This window comes from Trifolium pratense, linkage group LG1, assembly GCF_020283565.1.
Source record: "Trifolium pratense cultivar HEN17-A07 linkage group LG1, ARS_RC_1.1, whole genome shotgun sequence".
Lineage (NCBI taxonomy): Eukaryota > Viridiplantae > Streptophyta > Magnoliopsida > Fabales > Fabaceae > Trifolium > Trifolium pratense.
Window position 1 is genome coordinate 38,440,145 of NC_060059.1, and position 16,154 is coordinate 38,456,298.

The window sequence follows — 16,154 nt, forward strand, 5'->3', positions numbered from 1 at the left end:
ACACACAGCAAACAACCAGGCCAACTGCTGAACCAGCCCGCCAAGAAGGTCAATTCTGGTTTGAGGGTTAGTTCTGACATCAATTAGTTCCAGCCCCCTTTCGATTGCAGAGAAATAATAAATTTTGATAAGTTAAATCATTCTTATCTTTAATTTATTTAATAAATACTTTTTTTTTGGTATTCTAATAAATACTTCTAGTTTTGGTAAGAATACAAATGGTAAAATATCATTAATGTACTTTGATTTTTTAAAAGAACTTGAGATTTAGGGCAAAAATAAAAAGTTAAAAAGATCAAAGTTTAGGGAGTACAAACTAGAAAAAATATCCCTTTGTTTTGTAACCCCGGTGGAGCCTTTTTTGTCTAATGGTTCATATCAAGTAAAAATGATGAATCTGCAAACAATATCACAACATCCGAGTTAATAACATAAAATGGCTAAATGTTCGTACTAAGACGGGACAAATACCGTACTAAGACGGGAAATCAAAATAAACAACTTCGTACAAAGACGGGATTAAAACAACACCAAGCAAAGAAATCACAAAGAAAAAACACACATAAAACCTAAAAAAGAGCTTGAAAAGAAGGGAAAGAGGAAGAAGTATTCAAATAATTAACTATTTTCCCTTTAGGAAAGCTTTACTTTATTCTTTCTTTATATATTTATCTTACTATATAAAAGACAATACTCTAAATTGGAAAACACTTATTTTAGGTAAGGCAAATGCTAACATGTGCCTCAAGAGCACATTTTAAGGTGCATTTAATTAACTAATATTTTATTTAATTTATTTCAAAAATAGTAATAATCAACTTTATTAATTAAAAGATATGGTCCACTATATTTATTACCTATTTAAAAGAATTGGAAAGACAAAAATATTATATGCTGCCAAATTTGATTTATGATGACGCGTCTGATTATACGACCATAATTATATGACTCCCATTTTTGTTTTTGTTTGTTAACAATTAGGCTTATATGTACTCCCGGTAATACTTGATTTATGCTAACTTGTGTTTTTTATTTTTTCTCGGTGAACAAGACCGAATATTATAGTATTATGTTGTAATGGTAACGATTGTTAGTATTATTTTAGCTTTTGAATTGCTAATATGTTTTAGAATTTTATAATACTTACTAGTATAATTTAATATTGTTTTCAACTTAAAAAAAAAGTTTGACCAAAAAAAAAGCTTTGTAGCAAAAAAAATATAGTTAGAGGTAGACGTACGAGAAGTAGTAAGTTTATGCTTTTTACATCTGACATTCGCCAGATGTAAAAGTATCCCCTTTTACCTCTGTTCTCGTGTTTCAGCTGACCAATTTTGTTTTTTTTAATTAAATTGGACCTTTTACATCTGACCAAGTCACCAGATGTGAAATAGTAACTTTATTTATTTATTTTTTTTTCAAAATCCTGCGTTTTTTTTTATATTTTAAATCCTATTTTGTAATTAAAAAAAAACCAAAATAGCATTACAATTCAACATTCAACCAAAATACAATTACATTCAACCAAGTCATTACAATTCAAATAAAATACCAAGTCATTACAATTCAAGCAAAATACCAACTCATTCATCCAAAATGTTATAACTTTCAAGCAAAATACAAGTCATTACAATTCAAAACATCATAATTAATGTGAATCCATTGTAACATCACACAAATTAACCTAGCTAGCTCCTAAGCCTCATCATCGGCAACATCATAATCTACCTCGGGATTGTATAGGTCAAGAAAACAAGTTACCCAGCTATTTCGCAATTCATAACCTAGCTAGCTCCTAAGCCTCATCATCGGCAACATCATAATCTGCGTTTTTCTGCAAAAATTGATAATTTAACCACCTACAGTCCCATTTCATTAGCTATAGACATTATATCATATACTATAATTACAGTAGAGTTAAATTTGGGTTTTTAATTTAACTCACTCTAAATTCCATAAAATCCTATTGTTGTCGTGCATTTATTAATTATGGGAAACTAAGGTAGCAAAACTCGTACTTACGAGTTTCCATGAAACTCCTCTAACAATCACCAATCTCCAATTTCATACCTTTCTCCAAATGGCCATGTCCTTCCATTTTCATTCAATTCTCAGCTCCAAATACTTCAATCACAGCCTCTTTCTCCAAACAAGCCACATATAATTACCAAGAATGAGATTAGTGATATTTGTAACACCAAAAGAATAGAATAATCCTAGAGAGAAGGAAAAGAGCTTGAGTTTGCTTACCTACGATCAAGAATGGTTGGATAGGGGAAAGAACAACATACAGAGGCAGAGCACGCTGCTGTCGTCGCTAGGCGATGATGCTTCTCACTAGACGAGCTGTTTAGTAACAGAAACGCAGCTTTTGCTGCCACTCCACTTGTTCTTAAACAACCCTTAATTTTCTTCTACCTTAGATCCAGGTTTGAATTTGTCTTTCTCCTTCTTGAAAACATCCAGGTTTGAATTTGTTTTTCTCCTTCAACAAGGTTTAAAAATCCTGAAAACAACATCAATGAAAGTCCATATAAATTCATTTTGTAAAATAAAAACAGTATCTTGTAGTTGCCTGAAACATCATTTAAGATATACATAGTCCATATACTGTCTAGGAAGCAATCAAAGAGGAAAAATATAAGCAATGAGGAAGCTGTAGAAATTGATATTGGAATGGAATTCTCATATGAATTCAACAAAGAACATGCAAACAGAATTTCATGATAAACTCACCAAAAATAGAATTCAACAAATTGTGACTACTAAAAGTCTAAAACTATCTCTTTTGTAAAAAAAAAAAAAAGAGAGTCTAAAACTAACTAAAAAAACAGAAAAAAGCTGCAGACCCTCACACCTGAAAAAGGAAAAGAAAATTTGGGGATTTGTTTGTAATTTCAATACATTCAGTTCCTATAGTGAAATGAAAGTCTCTCACACATTTAAGTACCAAATTTACTAGTATTTACTAAAAAAAGTATAGGAAACATACCAAAAAAACGTAACATTGCTCCAATGCTTATTTTTTTATAAATGTAACATTGCTAACAAAATATCAATACAATATTCTAGAATGAAATCCTCCAGGGCTTTCACGTTCATGGCCAGGACAGAGGATTGTTAAATTCATTTAATCAAAGCTGAATGACTACAGGACAGAGGAATGTTAAATTCTTTTAATCAAAGGTGAGTAATCACTACTCAGTTCACGGAAACTTTTAACTTTTACCCCTAGTTGGCCAGTTCAACAAAAAGAAAGGAAAAATCAAAATGAAAACCAACACTGTAAAAATGAAGGTTGAGATATGTTCAAGTTTTGCCTCATTGTTATTCCCTGCTGTTTCACATCACATACATTACATTTGGTACTTCTTTCCTCAGCTTGTTCCAAACTTCACATAATTCCATCTCCTAATTACTAAAGACATTATTACACCAAACAGTAACACACAGTTTGGTTTACAATTGTCATTTCAGTGTTTCTGGTAAACATACAAAACCAACAATTTAAGTTGTGGTTCACAACCAAAATTGCGACCAAAACACCTAGATTTCTCATCTTCACAACTACAATTGCAGCCTAACTAACCACATTTTCGATTATTTTCATAAAGCAAGCAACCATAACTTAAAACCTTTGATAAAACCTATAAAACTATGAGGAAAAGTAAAAGTTCACCTCAGGTGTAAGAATAATGGAGCGATTTATATATGTTGCCCAAGACTTGAACAAGTGAGCACCAGCTCCACTAAAAACAAAGCAATTAACAAAGCATGTATATTAGCTAATAGGAAACCTTAGCAATGTCTAAATTCATATAAAGAAACATAACATCGATACTCGTATTAACCTATTAAACACAAATGCCACATGCTTTTCACAATGCAAAAAATAAAACCATCACCAGCATTATTACCTTGGGAAAACAAATATGTGGTTCCTGCCTCCAGATAACCGAAAATAAGGCATTTGGCTAATAACCTAATCATCACATAAACAGAATTTCAGCTAAGTAATTCCTAAGATTCATTTAGAACATTAGCAATACACTTTAAATTGAAACGAAAGAGTTTTTTACTTTAACAAAAGTGTTATTAATTTCTTTGTCGTTAAGTCCACCCATCATACGTGCACATTTAACATAAGATGGAACAAAAAACAGATCTGCTTCCTCCTTCTTTTTCGTCCTGAATCTTGATTCTAAAAGTAACTTGTGTATTTTTACCTGCAAAACAAAAGTAGTAATTAGTAGGGTTTTAGAAAATTATAAATGATCCCAAAACACAACATTTAGGTTTTTAATGTCAATAAAAAAGAGAAACATAAAAAAGAGACTACCAGGGCAACACGCCCACAAACCAAAAGCAGAACAATAAGATAAAAACCCCAAAAAAACGCACATAAAACCAAACAAAAAACGCACATCAGCAGGACATAAAACCCCAAAAATTACATATTATTATGATAATAATCATCATCAAAGATATATAATGATAATAATTAGAATTCAGTCTTTAACCAAACAAAAAGAAATTAAAAAATTTGAGAATAGAATCAGTACCTGTTTGTGTTTTCAGTTGTAGGGAGAGGAACGATAACAATCTGAGAGAAGCTTCAATTTGTTTCACTGAGCTTCGATTTGGGGCTTAGGGTTCGAGATCCAGATCGAGAGAACCACTGTGAGAGAGAGGACGAAATCGAGATCGAGAGAATGAGTGAGAGAGGACGAGTGACAGTGAGAGTGAGAGATTGTCGAATCGAGAGAGGAATCGAGACGAATCGAGGGTTTGGGTTTGTTCTTCGGTTTTGTTCTTGACATCGAGAGAGAGAGTGTTATATTTGAGTGTAGGTACGCGTCTGAGAGTGTTTTGCACTTGAATCAATTATTTGGTTCCAATTTTTTTTTTTTATTTACTCAACCTGACTTGTTACATCTGAGGATATATTTGCCCAGATATATATTTATTTTAGACAATTTTCGAGATAATTACAGTATTGCCACCGCGTTTAGTTATGCTTCTGGTACATTGAAGTCAGATGTAAAAAGTCTTTTCTATTTATTTTTCACATCTGTGGATATTGAAGCCAGATGAAAAGGCTACTCCATATTGCCTTTTACATCTGACATATGCTCGTCAGATGTAAACATGATGTGTAATATGTCATATTTGTACTAGTGAAGTATCATATTTTGCCTTTGCAATTTTTTTAAATGGGTAATAAATATAATGAACTATATCTTTTAATTAATAAAGTTGATTATTGCTATTTTTAAAATATATTAAATGAGATATTAGTTAATTAAATACACCTTAAAATGTGCCTTTAGGGCACATGTTAGCAGAACCCTTTAGGTAAAAAGATAATAAAAACGATATTGAACTTTCTACTAAATTGAACAAAAGATGCTAGTAAAGATATTGCGAACATTTGTTTTTTTATTTACAAACATTGATTTGTCACAAAAGTTATTTTTTTACAATAAAAAAGGTAGAAAGTTACAAAGATATTTTATTTAATCAAACAAAGATTTTATTTTATTATTAAAAAAAGAAACTATTATTATTATTTTACTTTTTTTCTTTCACCACCAGTTTAATCTGGTTCGGAGGTTAGTTCTGACATCAAGTGGTTCCAGCCCCCTATTTATTTTTATATAGTATCAAATTTAACTTTGTTTGTTTGATTCCTAGTGGAAACAATTATTAGTCAGACTTATCAATCGTTAGTTGGTTCGGTGATGATTGGTGCTGGACTCGGTATGGAAGAGCATGGTTCGATCCCCCGCAACTGCGAACGGGAGGGAGCTGAAACTACTTGATACTAGAACTGACCCCAGACCAGATTAGGTGGTCCAGTGGACCGAATATTGGTGGTGGAATAAAATTATTAATCAGACTTTACTTACTTCGCAGTCGAACTCTATATTACCGGTCCCTTTTCTTGAAAACTAAAGGGTTAATAATAAAAAAAAAAAATTGACCTTGTTTGACAAATATTTAAATTGATTTTGAATTATTAATGTTAATATGAGAAAGAATATAATCTTTTTTTTTTGGTAAAAAATAAAATTTGTACTTTTTTTAAAATTTAAATTTACCTTATTTAGAGTTCGATCAATTTTAGGAATTAATTCATAAACTTTAAATAAGGTTATAATTTATTAATATATTCTCATAAAAAATAAAATATATTAAGATTTAGCTAGATTCAATGTATTTTAAATATATGGTATGATTAGGAATTTAGGATTTTGTTTGTGATATTAATTTTTTTTATGTCACCGTGATTACTTATTACATATAAATACCTTACCACACCGTACATTATGTGCAGACACTTCTGAGATACTTTAGTATTATCAAGATGTCTAAAGAAGAACTAATGTTCTTAGTGTTACAACATTTTCAGGAGGAAGGTTTAATGGAAACAGCACAGACGTATGTGTCTATTTCTTTTGTCAATTTTTTATATTTTGTTTTTAATACCTGAATGTTGTTTCTGATATGCGTCTCTTTTAAAAAAAATTGAGTAATAATTGCGGCGATTTGATCTTTGTCAGCGACGATTTGATCTTTGTCATAATCAAGGTTTTACCGTAATTGTCTCAAAGTTAAAGAAGAAAACAATTTAAAAAACTATAAATCTATGAAGTACGAACGAGCACTTCTTAGATTATATGCGCTCCGATGTTGGACACACGTCGGTGTACACTGACGTCTATAATTATATGAATTATTTTTTAAAAAAAAATTATTATTAATATCGACATGTTTGACACCGATGTTATTGTTTTCCGTTATGTTTGACGCCGTTTGACACCGATGTTACTGTTTTCCTTGTTAGGTTATTATGTCCCAAGATATATCAATAGCACCATTACATGATATTTGTAATAACCCAATGTTGTTTATGATATGCGTCTATCAGAATTGTTTTCGAGCAATGATGGTGACGAGTTGATCTTTGTCGTAATCAAGGTTTTACCGTAATTGTCAAAACAATTTTAAAAATCATAGAATCTATGAAGTTCGAACACTTCTTAAATTATGTGTTCTCTAATGTCGGATACGCGTCGGTGTTTGACGCCGACATCATAATATTGAAATATATATTTATTTATTTTAATGAATTATTATCACTATTGACATGTTTGACGCCGATCGATGTTATGTTACTGTTTTTCTTGTTAGGTTATGTCCAAAGACTTTTGTTTTTTCTATTTTTTTTTATACCATAGTCAATATGATTATTAATTTGGCGTTTATCATTATTTACTTTTTTTTTTTTTTTTATTTTGTTAATTTATAGGTTTGGGCGTGAAACTGGGTTGTACTTCGACTGTAAGTATCTTGAGGAAATGGTACTTAATGGCAAGTGGGATGAGGCTGAGAAATATCTTTCTGGATTCATGAAACTTGAAGACAGTAAATTCTCTATCAAAATATACTTTGAATTAAGAAAACAAAAATACCTTGAGGCACTGGACAGGTAATTAATCATTTTATGCTCATAATATTAATTTATGTTGAAATGACGGCCCAGACAGTGATGGTTGATGAAAGAGCGAAAGCCGAAGCACAGGTTGGTTCGTAGACATCTGGGACCCGAATTCCCTAACTACTTCACGTAGTTTTTAATTTGGACCGTTGATATCAGATCGGACGGATAAAATTAAAAATTGTGTTTTCTTGTATTAAAGCAATCTTAGCCGTTGATTTTAGATTGGCGGTTGAAATTAATTACAGCGTTCTACTCAGGAAATCTGTTTCCCCCACATGGATTAGTTGGATCCAGATTACTTGCATTAACACAGTTTAACGAAGTAAGATCACAATAAGTGATTTTAAATCGGACGGTATATATCATACATCACTAATATTATGTAAAAACAATCTCAACTGTCGTTTTCAAATTGGACGGTCCCAATATGTTACGGTAGATCAAATTTTTTTGGTGTCACTTTCTGGTTGGAATCAGTTCGTATAGAGTAAAACTCTAACTCTTGTATCTACATGAGCTTAGCTCAGGTGGTAAGAACATTGTATTTTATATACAGAAGTCGGGGTTCGAATTTCGGACACATCACTCATCTACTTAAGGGTGAAATTTTTAACCACTTAAAAAACCTAACATCTGTTAAGTGTTAATGGATGGTAATGTCTCTCAAATTAATCGTTTTTGTACCAACCATATATCGAGTTAAAAAAATTATGTCTAAAAGTGGACCACATTGATTAATATATTACAAGAAAAAACAATAAGGATGAAAGTAAAATTTTCTGTTTCTTTATTATTTATTTTTCAAAGTTGTCTATGTTTCTAATTCTAATACAGTATTATGTTATTCATTATAAATCATAATATATATCTCTCTTCTTATTCCAACTTTTTTTTGTCATATTTCATCAGCAATGATCGTGGCAAGGCTTTAGAAATCCTCATGAAGGATCTGAAAGTCTTCAGCCTAGAGAATGAAGAAGTTTTTAAAGACATGACTCAACTTTTGACACTTAACAATATAAGGTATAATTCAATGTTGAATTTAAATATTTCTTTGCTATTTTAATTTATTTTAAAAGCTCATTGATTATTTAAAATTTGATCAATTTAATTCTTTAACTTACATAAGTAAAGAAATCAAATTGATCGATTTTAAATGAACTTTTTAAAATAAATTAAGTGATCAAAGAGATATTTAAGCCTTTAATTAATATTCATCTTGGTGATGAAGTTTGAATTGAATCATTCGTTATGTGCTTAACTTTTTTCCCTCAATCTGATTAGGGAACATAAATCACTTTCAACTTATCAAGATGCAATTTATGGAAGAAAGAATGTGATGAATGAAATTAGGGAAATCATAGAGAAACATCCTATGCTAGATGGAAAATTGAAATTCCCTGCCATTCAAAGTCAGAGTTTAAAGCATCTTCTAGTTGAAAGGTTCCACACTTTTTCTATTTTTTTCTTCTTATAATTTATAGTTTTTTTTTTTTTTGAGGAAATTAATTTATAGTACTTGACATGCATGCAAAAAACTCCATATTTTTCTTGGCACATATTGTATTAGAAAACTTATTTATTGTACAATTTGTTAGATTAAATTTGCAGCATCAAATTAGTGTTCCAGCTGCTCCAGAACAGGGCATCTTTATGAATCATGTTAATGTCCATCATTCTAGACCATCTACTTCTGCTTCAATAAATCAAGGTATGGACTTTAATAATTCTTCATCAAAAATTGCTATCCCGCAATTATTATTATTATTAGATAGATGTTTGAGTGTTTGAGGCATGTTATCGCTCGTGCTGTCAAAATAGGGTAGCTCATATGGGCCGACCTGTCAAGTCTGACAAAATATAGGCTTGAGTTTTAAAAAAATTGTCCGAATTTTTCAAGAGCTTTTCAATCCGGCCCTAAAAGATCTGTTTAAAAATATGTGCTAGAGTAATTTATTGTTCACATATAAAATAAAGCATGTAAAAAAAAATTACATTTGGCAACAAAAATTTTAATTTTTTTATGGTAATTTTTTTAAAATATAATATAAATATGGATTGGCCCGTTAAGCCCGCAACCCATAAGGACCGAGCTCGGGCTTCACTTTTAGAGCCCATATTTTCATAGGATTTTGTAGTCTGATCTGATAAAACACAAAGTCCATTATGGCCGACCCAAAACAGGCTGGATAACCCGTTTTGACAGCTCTCGAGTCATTTAGCATAATTATAGAAGAGATTAGCGTTACTCATTACTACTTAACATTTATTATACTAAATTAAATTTTAATTTGTCCTCTTGACAATATGATTTTTCTTTCAATTGAGCTTATGCCCTTATGATGTAATTTTCCATGACCTTTTATGCAGATTTGAATAATGCTGGGGTTCCTAATGAGGTCAGTTGGATAAAATCTTCTTTAAACCTATTAGTTTGAGATTGTAGAACATATTTTTATATTGAATTTTTTTTAAGCAAACAATAATATTGAATTATTTGTGCTCTTATTATATTATATTTGACTTGTTTTAGGTTTGAAAAGGGTTTTTGTCTGTATATTATTAAGATCTTGTTTATCTTTTTTTTGGGTCAAGAGATCTTGTTTATCTTTAAATCCTCTTTTTATAAAAGTTTATAAAAAAGATTAAATTAATTAATCTCAGTTATCATTGTTTTAAATTGCATTCCGCAACTTGCTTTAAAAAAAATTGCATTCCGCAACAATATTAAAAACTTTAGACCGCATTTTTTTTGAACGGCAAAATTTAGACCACATTGACATTGCTACATTGGTAAAAAATTGCAACCGCAGTTTAAAATCTTAAATAATTTTAAGTGATTTTAATGTTCTACTAAATATTCTTTTTACCTAGGAATTATAGTGTTTTTTGTATTTATTTATGAAATGTAGTGTTAACTGGTACGTTAATATACAAAGGTTCTGTTTGGTAAAGATAAGCTATAAGCTAGCTGATAGCTGATAAGCTAGCTGATAGCTGAAAAGCTAGCTTATAGCTGATAGCTGAAAAGCTAGCTTATTGAAACTAAAGTGTTTGGTAAAATTAGCTTTTAAAGTGGTTATTAAATATAAAATTACATAACTTATAGTGGGTAGTTTATTTTTTAGAGTGGGTAGTTATTAAATTAAAGGGTAAAAATGGAATAAAGTGTAAAAAGCTATAAGCTATAAGCTCAAATGCTACTTGAAATAGCATCTGAAAAAAAGCTATAAGCTAGTACAAAAAGTTTGTTACCAAACACCTCTAATTTTTTGAAACAAGCTTATAAGCTCATATAATAAGCTATAAGCTAGCTTATTTGTGTTACCAAACACACCCAAAATTTATAAGCTTTCCTGTCTAGACATTTCTTTTACATATTATTATAATTAAAATTATACACTACAACTACAACTACAAATTTCTTATGATAAATTTTTTCTTTTAGAGTATCTGCTCAAAAACTTTGGAGGACATAAAATCTGAGTTTATTGAAAAATCCGTCAAAGTATCAAAGGGTATAGTTCATATTTCCTCACCATCTCAATGTCAGATGTTGCTACTCCCTAAACATTCAGAAAGAGGCAAGGTATGACATTTATATATCATTTATTTATTTATAGTCATGGTACTTAGAACATTAAATCAAAATAAATAAATAAAGAAATATCACTAGCACCAAAAAAACACAACTTATCATAATCCTTTTAATCTTTAATGTGTGTCTTAGTAATATATTGATAAAGAATTATTTTTTTGACAAATATTGATAAAGAATTTAAAACCCAAAAAAAATATTGATAAAGAATTTGCTACCATCTTGAAACTACAATTTTTTTTAACGCGGTATAATAGTGAAATATAATTGAATATTATCTTACAAAAATTTACATCGTCAATACATACTTTTTATTACGCAGATTGCTAGACTCGCTTACACATTTGCTGGAAATGGCATTATTGCATTGACATCAAATGGTGCTCATCCACTTTGGGTTTGGCCAAATGCTGGCAATGATTTGGTACTAATATTCAATTTCTTTTGATATTTTATTTTTACCTTTTTTATTCAATTTCTTTTATCTCTTTTGATATTTTGTTTTTAATAACTACTCTACTATTATTTGAAGGCATCAACACAAGTTTGTCCTCAATTGTGGCATCCAAAAAGTAATTTGGAATTTATGAGGAATGACCTTAAACATGCCAATGTTGAAGATTTAGTTTCATGTTTTGCTATTTCAAAAAGGGATACATATCTCATTTCAACATCAGGAGGGATGACTACTTTGTTCAATATGGTCACATTTAAGGTAATTTTATAGATAGAGTTATGGGATCTGGATTTCCTGCTGTAGGGAAATGCCACAGTCATATGCAGTAATGTATAGTAGTCGTTGATTTGATATCATGCGGTCTAAATTAAACATACGAAAATCAATCTTGACCATTGATTATGATTGGACGGACGAAAACAGTAACTGCAACATATCTGTTTCCTTGATCATGTGGCATTCATTTCTACAAAATTTCTAAATGTTGTTATTTTCTTATATTATATTTATATGATATGATAACAAATGTTGAATTTCCTTTTCATTTATTCTAGATATTTTTAAAAAGAACGTAGATCCTCTATTGCGACTGCACGGTGCAACTTGCTGCAAAGCTGTTTGATTCAAAGAGAAAATAATTTAGATTTTCTCTATAAATCAAACAGACTACACCGTGCAATTTGTCGCCGAAGAGAATCCATACATGTTTTTCATTCTCATAGTTTTACAAATGTAACAACATCAAAACATAAGTCATTTGATCTTGGTCCAAATTAGGTTACCATGACAAATGCGCGATTTAAGGGATTATTATTTTGCTACAATAATATTGTATTTAACTAATCATTTCACAAAATGCATGATAATTACAGGCTCTAACAACTATCTTACAACCTCCACCAATGGCAACATATCTTGCCTTCTATCCTGAAGATAATAATAAAATAGTTGTTGGCTTGGATGACTGCAGCATAATTATATTCAATATTCATGAAAATGATCAGGTATATCTCTTTTTTCATTCAAGAAAGACATGAATTATTACATGCTTAAAAGATAATTAAACTCACATTTTGTATCATTCATTTATGCTATAGCCTAAAATCAAGCTTGAGGGTCATTCTAAAAGAGTTACTTCTTTTGCCTTCTCAAATACTTTGAATCTTCTTGTTTCTGCTGATGCAAGTGCTCAGGTTAGTATTTAAAATTCATTCCACACATAAGGTTTTACTATAGAAAAAGTTGAAATAACGAGGAAAATTTAGAGACAGAAAAATACAACATTTGTCTTTAATTCTATCGCTAAGTGTTTGAGACCAAAAATTTAGTGACAGTGTTATTGTTGTCCATCTCTAATTTCTATTGTTATTTCAACTTTTTCTAGTCGAACTTGTGATCGGAATCCATTCCACACATAAGGTTTTACACTTTTATTAGAAAAAATGTTGAAATAACGATAGAAATTTAAAGACATAAAAAGACAAAATTTGTCTTTAATTCTGTTGCTAAGTGTTTGAGACCAAAAATTTAGTGACTAGTATTATTTTTTCTGTCTTTTCAACTTTTTTTTAATAGAAATCATGATCGGAAAATTGAAATTGGTTATGTACGGTAGAGTACTTTTTTTTGTCAAGTAGCCTAGTGGCTAGAAATTTCACTCATAAAGTGAATAAGTGGAATGATCGGGGTTCAAAGTTCAAACCCCGGTTCCCTACATATATATTATAATGTCCTTCCACATATGGTAAAGTACTTTACTTGTCACTATTCTTATTCTAATTTTTTTTTTGTAGATTATTGTATGGAATAGCAGAAGCTGGGAAAAATTGAGAGATAGAAACTTGCAAATGAAAAATGCGACGCAAATATTATCTGAAACTCAAATTCAATTTCACCCTGACCAACAAAAATTTCTTGTTGCACATAACATTCTTCTTGGAATTTATGAAGCAACAGAACTACAATGTGTCAGCCAGGTTTTTTTTTTCTTCCCCTTTTACATATCATAAATATATTTTCTTTCAAGACATGCAATAATATATTTTTTTAATATTTTTCTCTTTTTTTCATACTAGTGGGATCCAAAATTTGCAACAGTAATCAACCAAGCAACATTTTCATCTAATGGTCAAATGGTGTATGCTAGTTTTGGTGATGGAACTTTGGCAATATTTGATGCATCAAATTTTCAAATGCATTATATGATTCATCCCTCTATTTACCTTTCATCAATTTCCAGGTGCTTTTTTTATTTTTTTTCTCTTAGGCTAAATATATTTATTATAACATAATATTCATAAAGATTAAATATATTTATAGTCCCTATAAAATTACAAATTTTAAAGTTTAGTTCCTATTCCTATAAAAGAAAAATACAAACTAAAATCGAACCAAATTTATGAAGGGTCTAAACTTCAAAAGATTGTTTAATCTATCATTGTGTAATTATTAAACTAATTGCTTCAATGCCATTCAAAAAAAAACTAATTGCTTCAAAAAAAAAATTAACTAATTGTTGGTTTAGAGAATTTAGTTTTAGGCTTGTAGCTTTTAATTATAATCACAAATTAATGATTTTATTATTATACAAATAGAAAAATATAATATTTCAAAACTTATGAATTAACATTTGAGTTTAAGATAGTTTTACACAGACATCCAATAAGAAACCATCATTTTGTCATGTCATACAACTAATTTTAAAATAACTCCGTAATTTGACGGAATACAAGATGTTCATTAGATGTCAGTATAAAACTATTTTACACTATACGTACACATTCTATTGTCTCTTTAACATATGAAACTTTGGCACTGAAATGTAATAATTATTTTTAATTGATTGTTGCAGTTTGAAAATCTATCCAACTGCTATAGCTGCACATCCTCAGAAACCAAACCAATTTGCTGCAGGATTCACAGATGGTAGTGTTTATGTGTTTGAGCCAAAGGAACCACCAAGTGGTAATTGGATTATGCCTCAAGTTTGAGATGGATTGGTGAAACATATGAATATTGTTCACCAAAACAACATTAATGAATAAATGTGTCACCTTGAGGTGTGGCCAATTTTTATATTTTGCTCTTTTTAGGCTTTTGTCATGACACTATTTGGCAAAACCTTTATCTTGGCTTAATATTTATTTTAAGTTTTTTTGTTGGATTTCTTACAGTGGAAAATCTACTGTTTTTGATGGTATTGTTCTTTGAACCAATAATTTTATTAAATGAGTTATTAATTTAATGCAAAGCTATGCTATATGATGAAAGAAATATATATATATAGGAAAAAGAAAATTGGTGTTTTATGTGATGTATGTATGTTTTCAAAAATTTATACATAAATAAAAGGTAGACGGACAACAAATTATACGCTGCTAAATCTAAAAATAACGCCGTTGCCGGGGATCGAACCCGGGTCACCCGCGTGACAGGCGGGAATACTCACCACTATACTACAACGACAACTTGAAAGGTCATCAAAATGTTAAACATATGAGAAAGAATCATGGAAGGTGTACAAAATTCTTAGGCCAATAACCTTTGAAAAAAATATAAAGTTTTTTGTCGTTGAATATGCTAATAGTTACTGATATAGGGTTCGTTTGTTTGAAATTTGTTTAAGAAAAAATCTATTTTCTTAATATATATATATATATATATATATATATGTGTGTGTGTGTGTTTTTAATAGTGTTTGGTATAGATTTTTTTTTTAATCCTAATAGCTTTTCTAGAATCTATTTTCTTACCTGTAAGTGTTTTTTGAGGAAAGTAAATGTAAATATTTTGCAAGTGTTCTTTGAGCTCTACGGTCTTTCCTGCCTTGAATTGGGGATCGTCTCACCCTAAATTTTACTATTATCAAAAAAACAAATCTATTTTCTTAATACTAAAAACCTAAGTGTAAGAGCTTCACATTTTAAAAAATAATAATTTTTATGATAGTAAACAATCGGAAAATAACTTTAGAGTTATTTAAAGATCTCTAGATTTTTCAAAACAAAATTATTTTTTTAAAGCTTAAACAAACGCACCAATTATTATAAATTGAATGGTAAATATTTAAATACAATATTATACTCTGAAAATCCTAACATTCAAATTAATATTATAAAAGAATTACAGTTGCTCTACAATTGAAAATGAAATTATGTGTATGTTTCTTAAAGCAAAAAAATATATACAAATAACTTATTGATTCATAAAAATTATCACTCACTTATTAGTTAAAAAAAACAAATGTAGCAAAACCTTTCAATCTGACAATGTATCCTACAACCTCCCTTTTTCTTGACCTCAATGAGAGTGACATGTGAAAAATATGAAAATCTAGCTTAGTCTTATTAAAGACAAAGCCTTTGAGAACACTTGTAAACTCTTATGAACAATAATTTAGGAAGAAAAAAAACAAAGAGACATAATAGTTGAATTATAATTTAAACCAAGTTTCGAGCTTAACAGATTCCGTTCTAGTTACTTTGGCTTCGCTTCTCACATGTCCCAACTCGGTCCCTTGGCAAATCTAAAACACAGGTTGCTAAACAATCTAGACATCACTAAGCATATGCACTTTTAGATGGTGCCCTAGTCCA

General features: G+C 29.8%; 2 protein-coding genes, 1 long non-coding RNA gene and 1 other non-coding gene across 7 annotated transcripts; 2 read left to right on the forward strand and 2 right to left on the reverse strand.

Moving 5' to 3' along the window:
• Window positions 1-1,514: 1,514 nt before the first annotated feature.
• Window positions 1,515-5,155, reverse strand: LOC123915410. Of its 4 annotated transcripts, none has more exons than XR_006811865.1 (6): window positions 4,563-5,155; window positions 4,080-4,226; window positions 3,918-3,982; window positions 3,680-3,749; window positions 2,023-2,506; window positions 1,515-1,834 (listed from the first exon to the last, which is right to left on the reverse strand). It is a non-coding gene; the product is annotated as an uncharacterized LOC123915410 (long non-coding RNA). The 4 variants fall into 4 exon arrangements; XR_006811863.1 differs by having other exon boundaries at window positions 1,946-2,506; XR_006811862.1 differs by having other exon boundaries at window positions 2,071-2,506; window positions 4,563-5,152.
• A 1,212-nt stretch (window positions 5,156-6,367) lies between these two features.
• LOC123893859 (protein TOPLESS-like) lies at window positions 6,368-11,895 on the forward strand. The gene is made up of 10 exons (XM_045943679.1): window positions 6,368-6,441; window positions 7,313-7,492; window positions 8,414-8,527; window positions 8,789-8,960; window positions 9,116-9,215; window positions 9,875-9,903; window positions 10,953-11,093; window positions 11,425-11,526; window positions 11,635-11,817; window positions 11,863-11,895. The coding sequence occupies exons 1-10, from the start codon at window positions 6,368-6,370 to the stop codon at window positions 11,893-11,895; spliced, it is 1,128 nt and encodes a 375-aa protein (XP_045799635.1).
• A 530-nt stretch (window positions 11,896-12,425) lies between these two features.
• LOC123915426 (topless-related protein 1-like) lies at window positions 12,426-14,797 on the forward strand. Its single transcript, XM_045966540.1, has 5 exons — window positions 12,426-12,563; window positions 12,657-12,752; window positions 13,353-13,535; window positions 13,635-13,798; window positions 14,411-14,797. Exons 1-5 carry the CDS (start codon window positions 12,462-12,464, stop codon window positions 14,547-14,549), a joined length of 684 nt encoding a protein of 227 aa, XP_045822496.1. The 5' UTR covers window positions 12,426-12,461; the 3' UTR covers window positions 14,550-14,797.
• Window positions 14,798-14,952: 155 nt separating this feature from the next.
• On the reverse strand, window positions 14,953-15,024 carry TRNAD-GUC. The gene has a single exon. It is a non-coding gene; the product is annotated as a tRNA-Asp (tRNA).
• Between the last annotated feature and the right edge of the window lie 1,130 nt (window positions 15,025-16,154).

Excerpts from the sequence above, each read along its gene's own strand:
- LOC123893859 (XM_045943679.1), top strand. The coding sequence starts at position 6,368 with ATGTCTAAAGAAGAACTAATGTTCTTAGTGTTACAACATTTTCAGGAG. Across the intron at positions 7,493-8,413 it reads TACCTTGAGGCACTGGACAG|CAATGATCGTGGCAAGGCTT; the intron begins GTAATTAATCAT and ends ATATTTCATCAG. Across the intron at positions 9,904-10,952 it reads ATGCTGGGGTTCCTAATGAG|AGTATCTGCTCAAAAACTTT; the intron begins GTCAGTTGGATA and ends TTTTTCTTTTAG.
- LOC123915426 (XM_045966540.1), top strand. The coding sequence starts at position 12,462 with ATGGCAACATATCTTGCCTTCTATCCTGAAGATAATAATAAAATAGTT. Across the intron at positions 12,564-12,656 it reads ATATTCATGAAAATGATCAG|CCTAAAATCAAGCTTGAGGG; the intron begins GTATATCTCTTT and ends TTTATGCTATAG. Across the intron at positions 12,753-13,352 it reads CTGCTGATGCAAGTGCTCAG|ATTATTGTATGGAATAGCAG; the intron begins GTTAGTATTTAA and ends TTTTTTTTGTAG.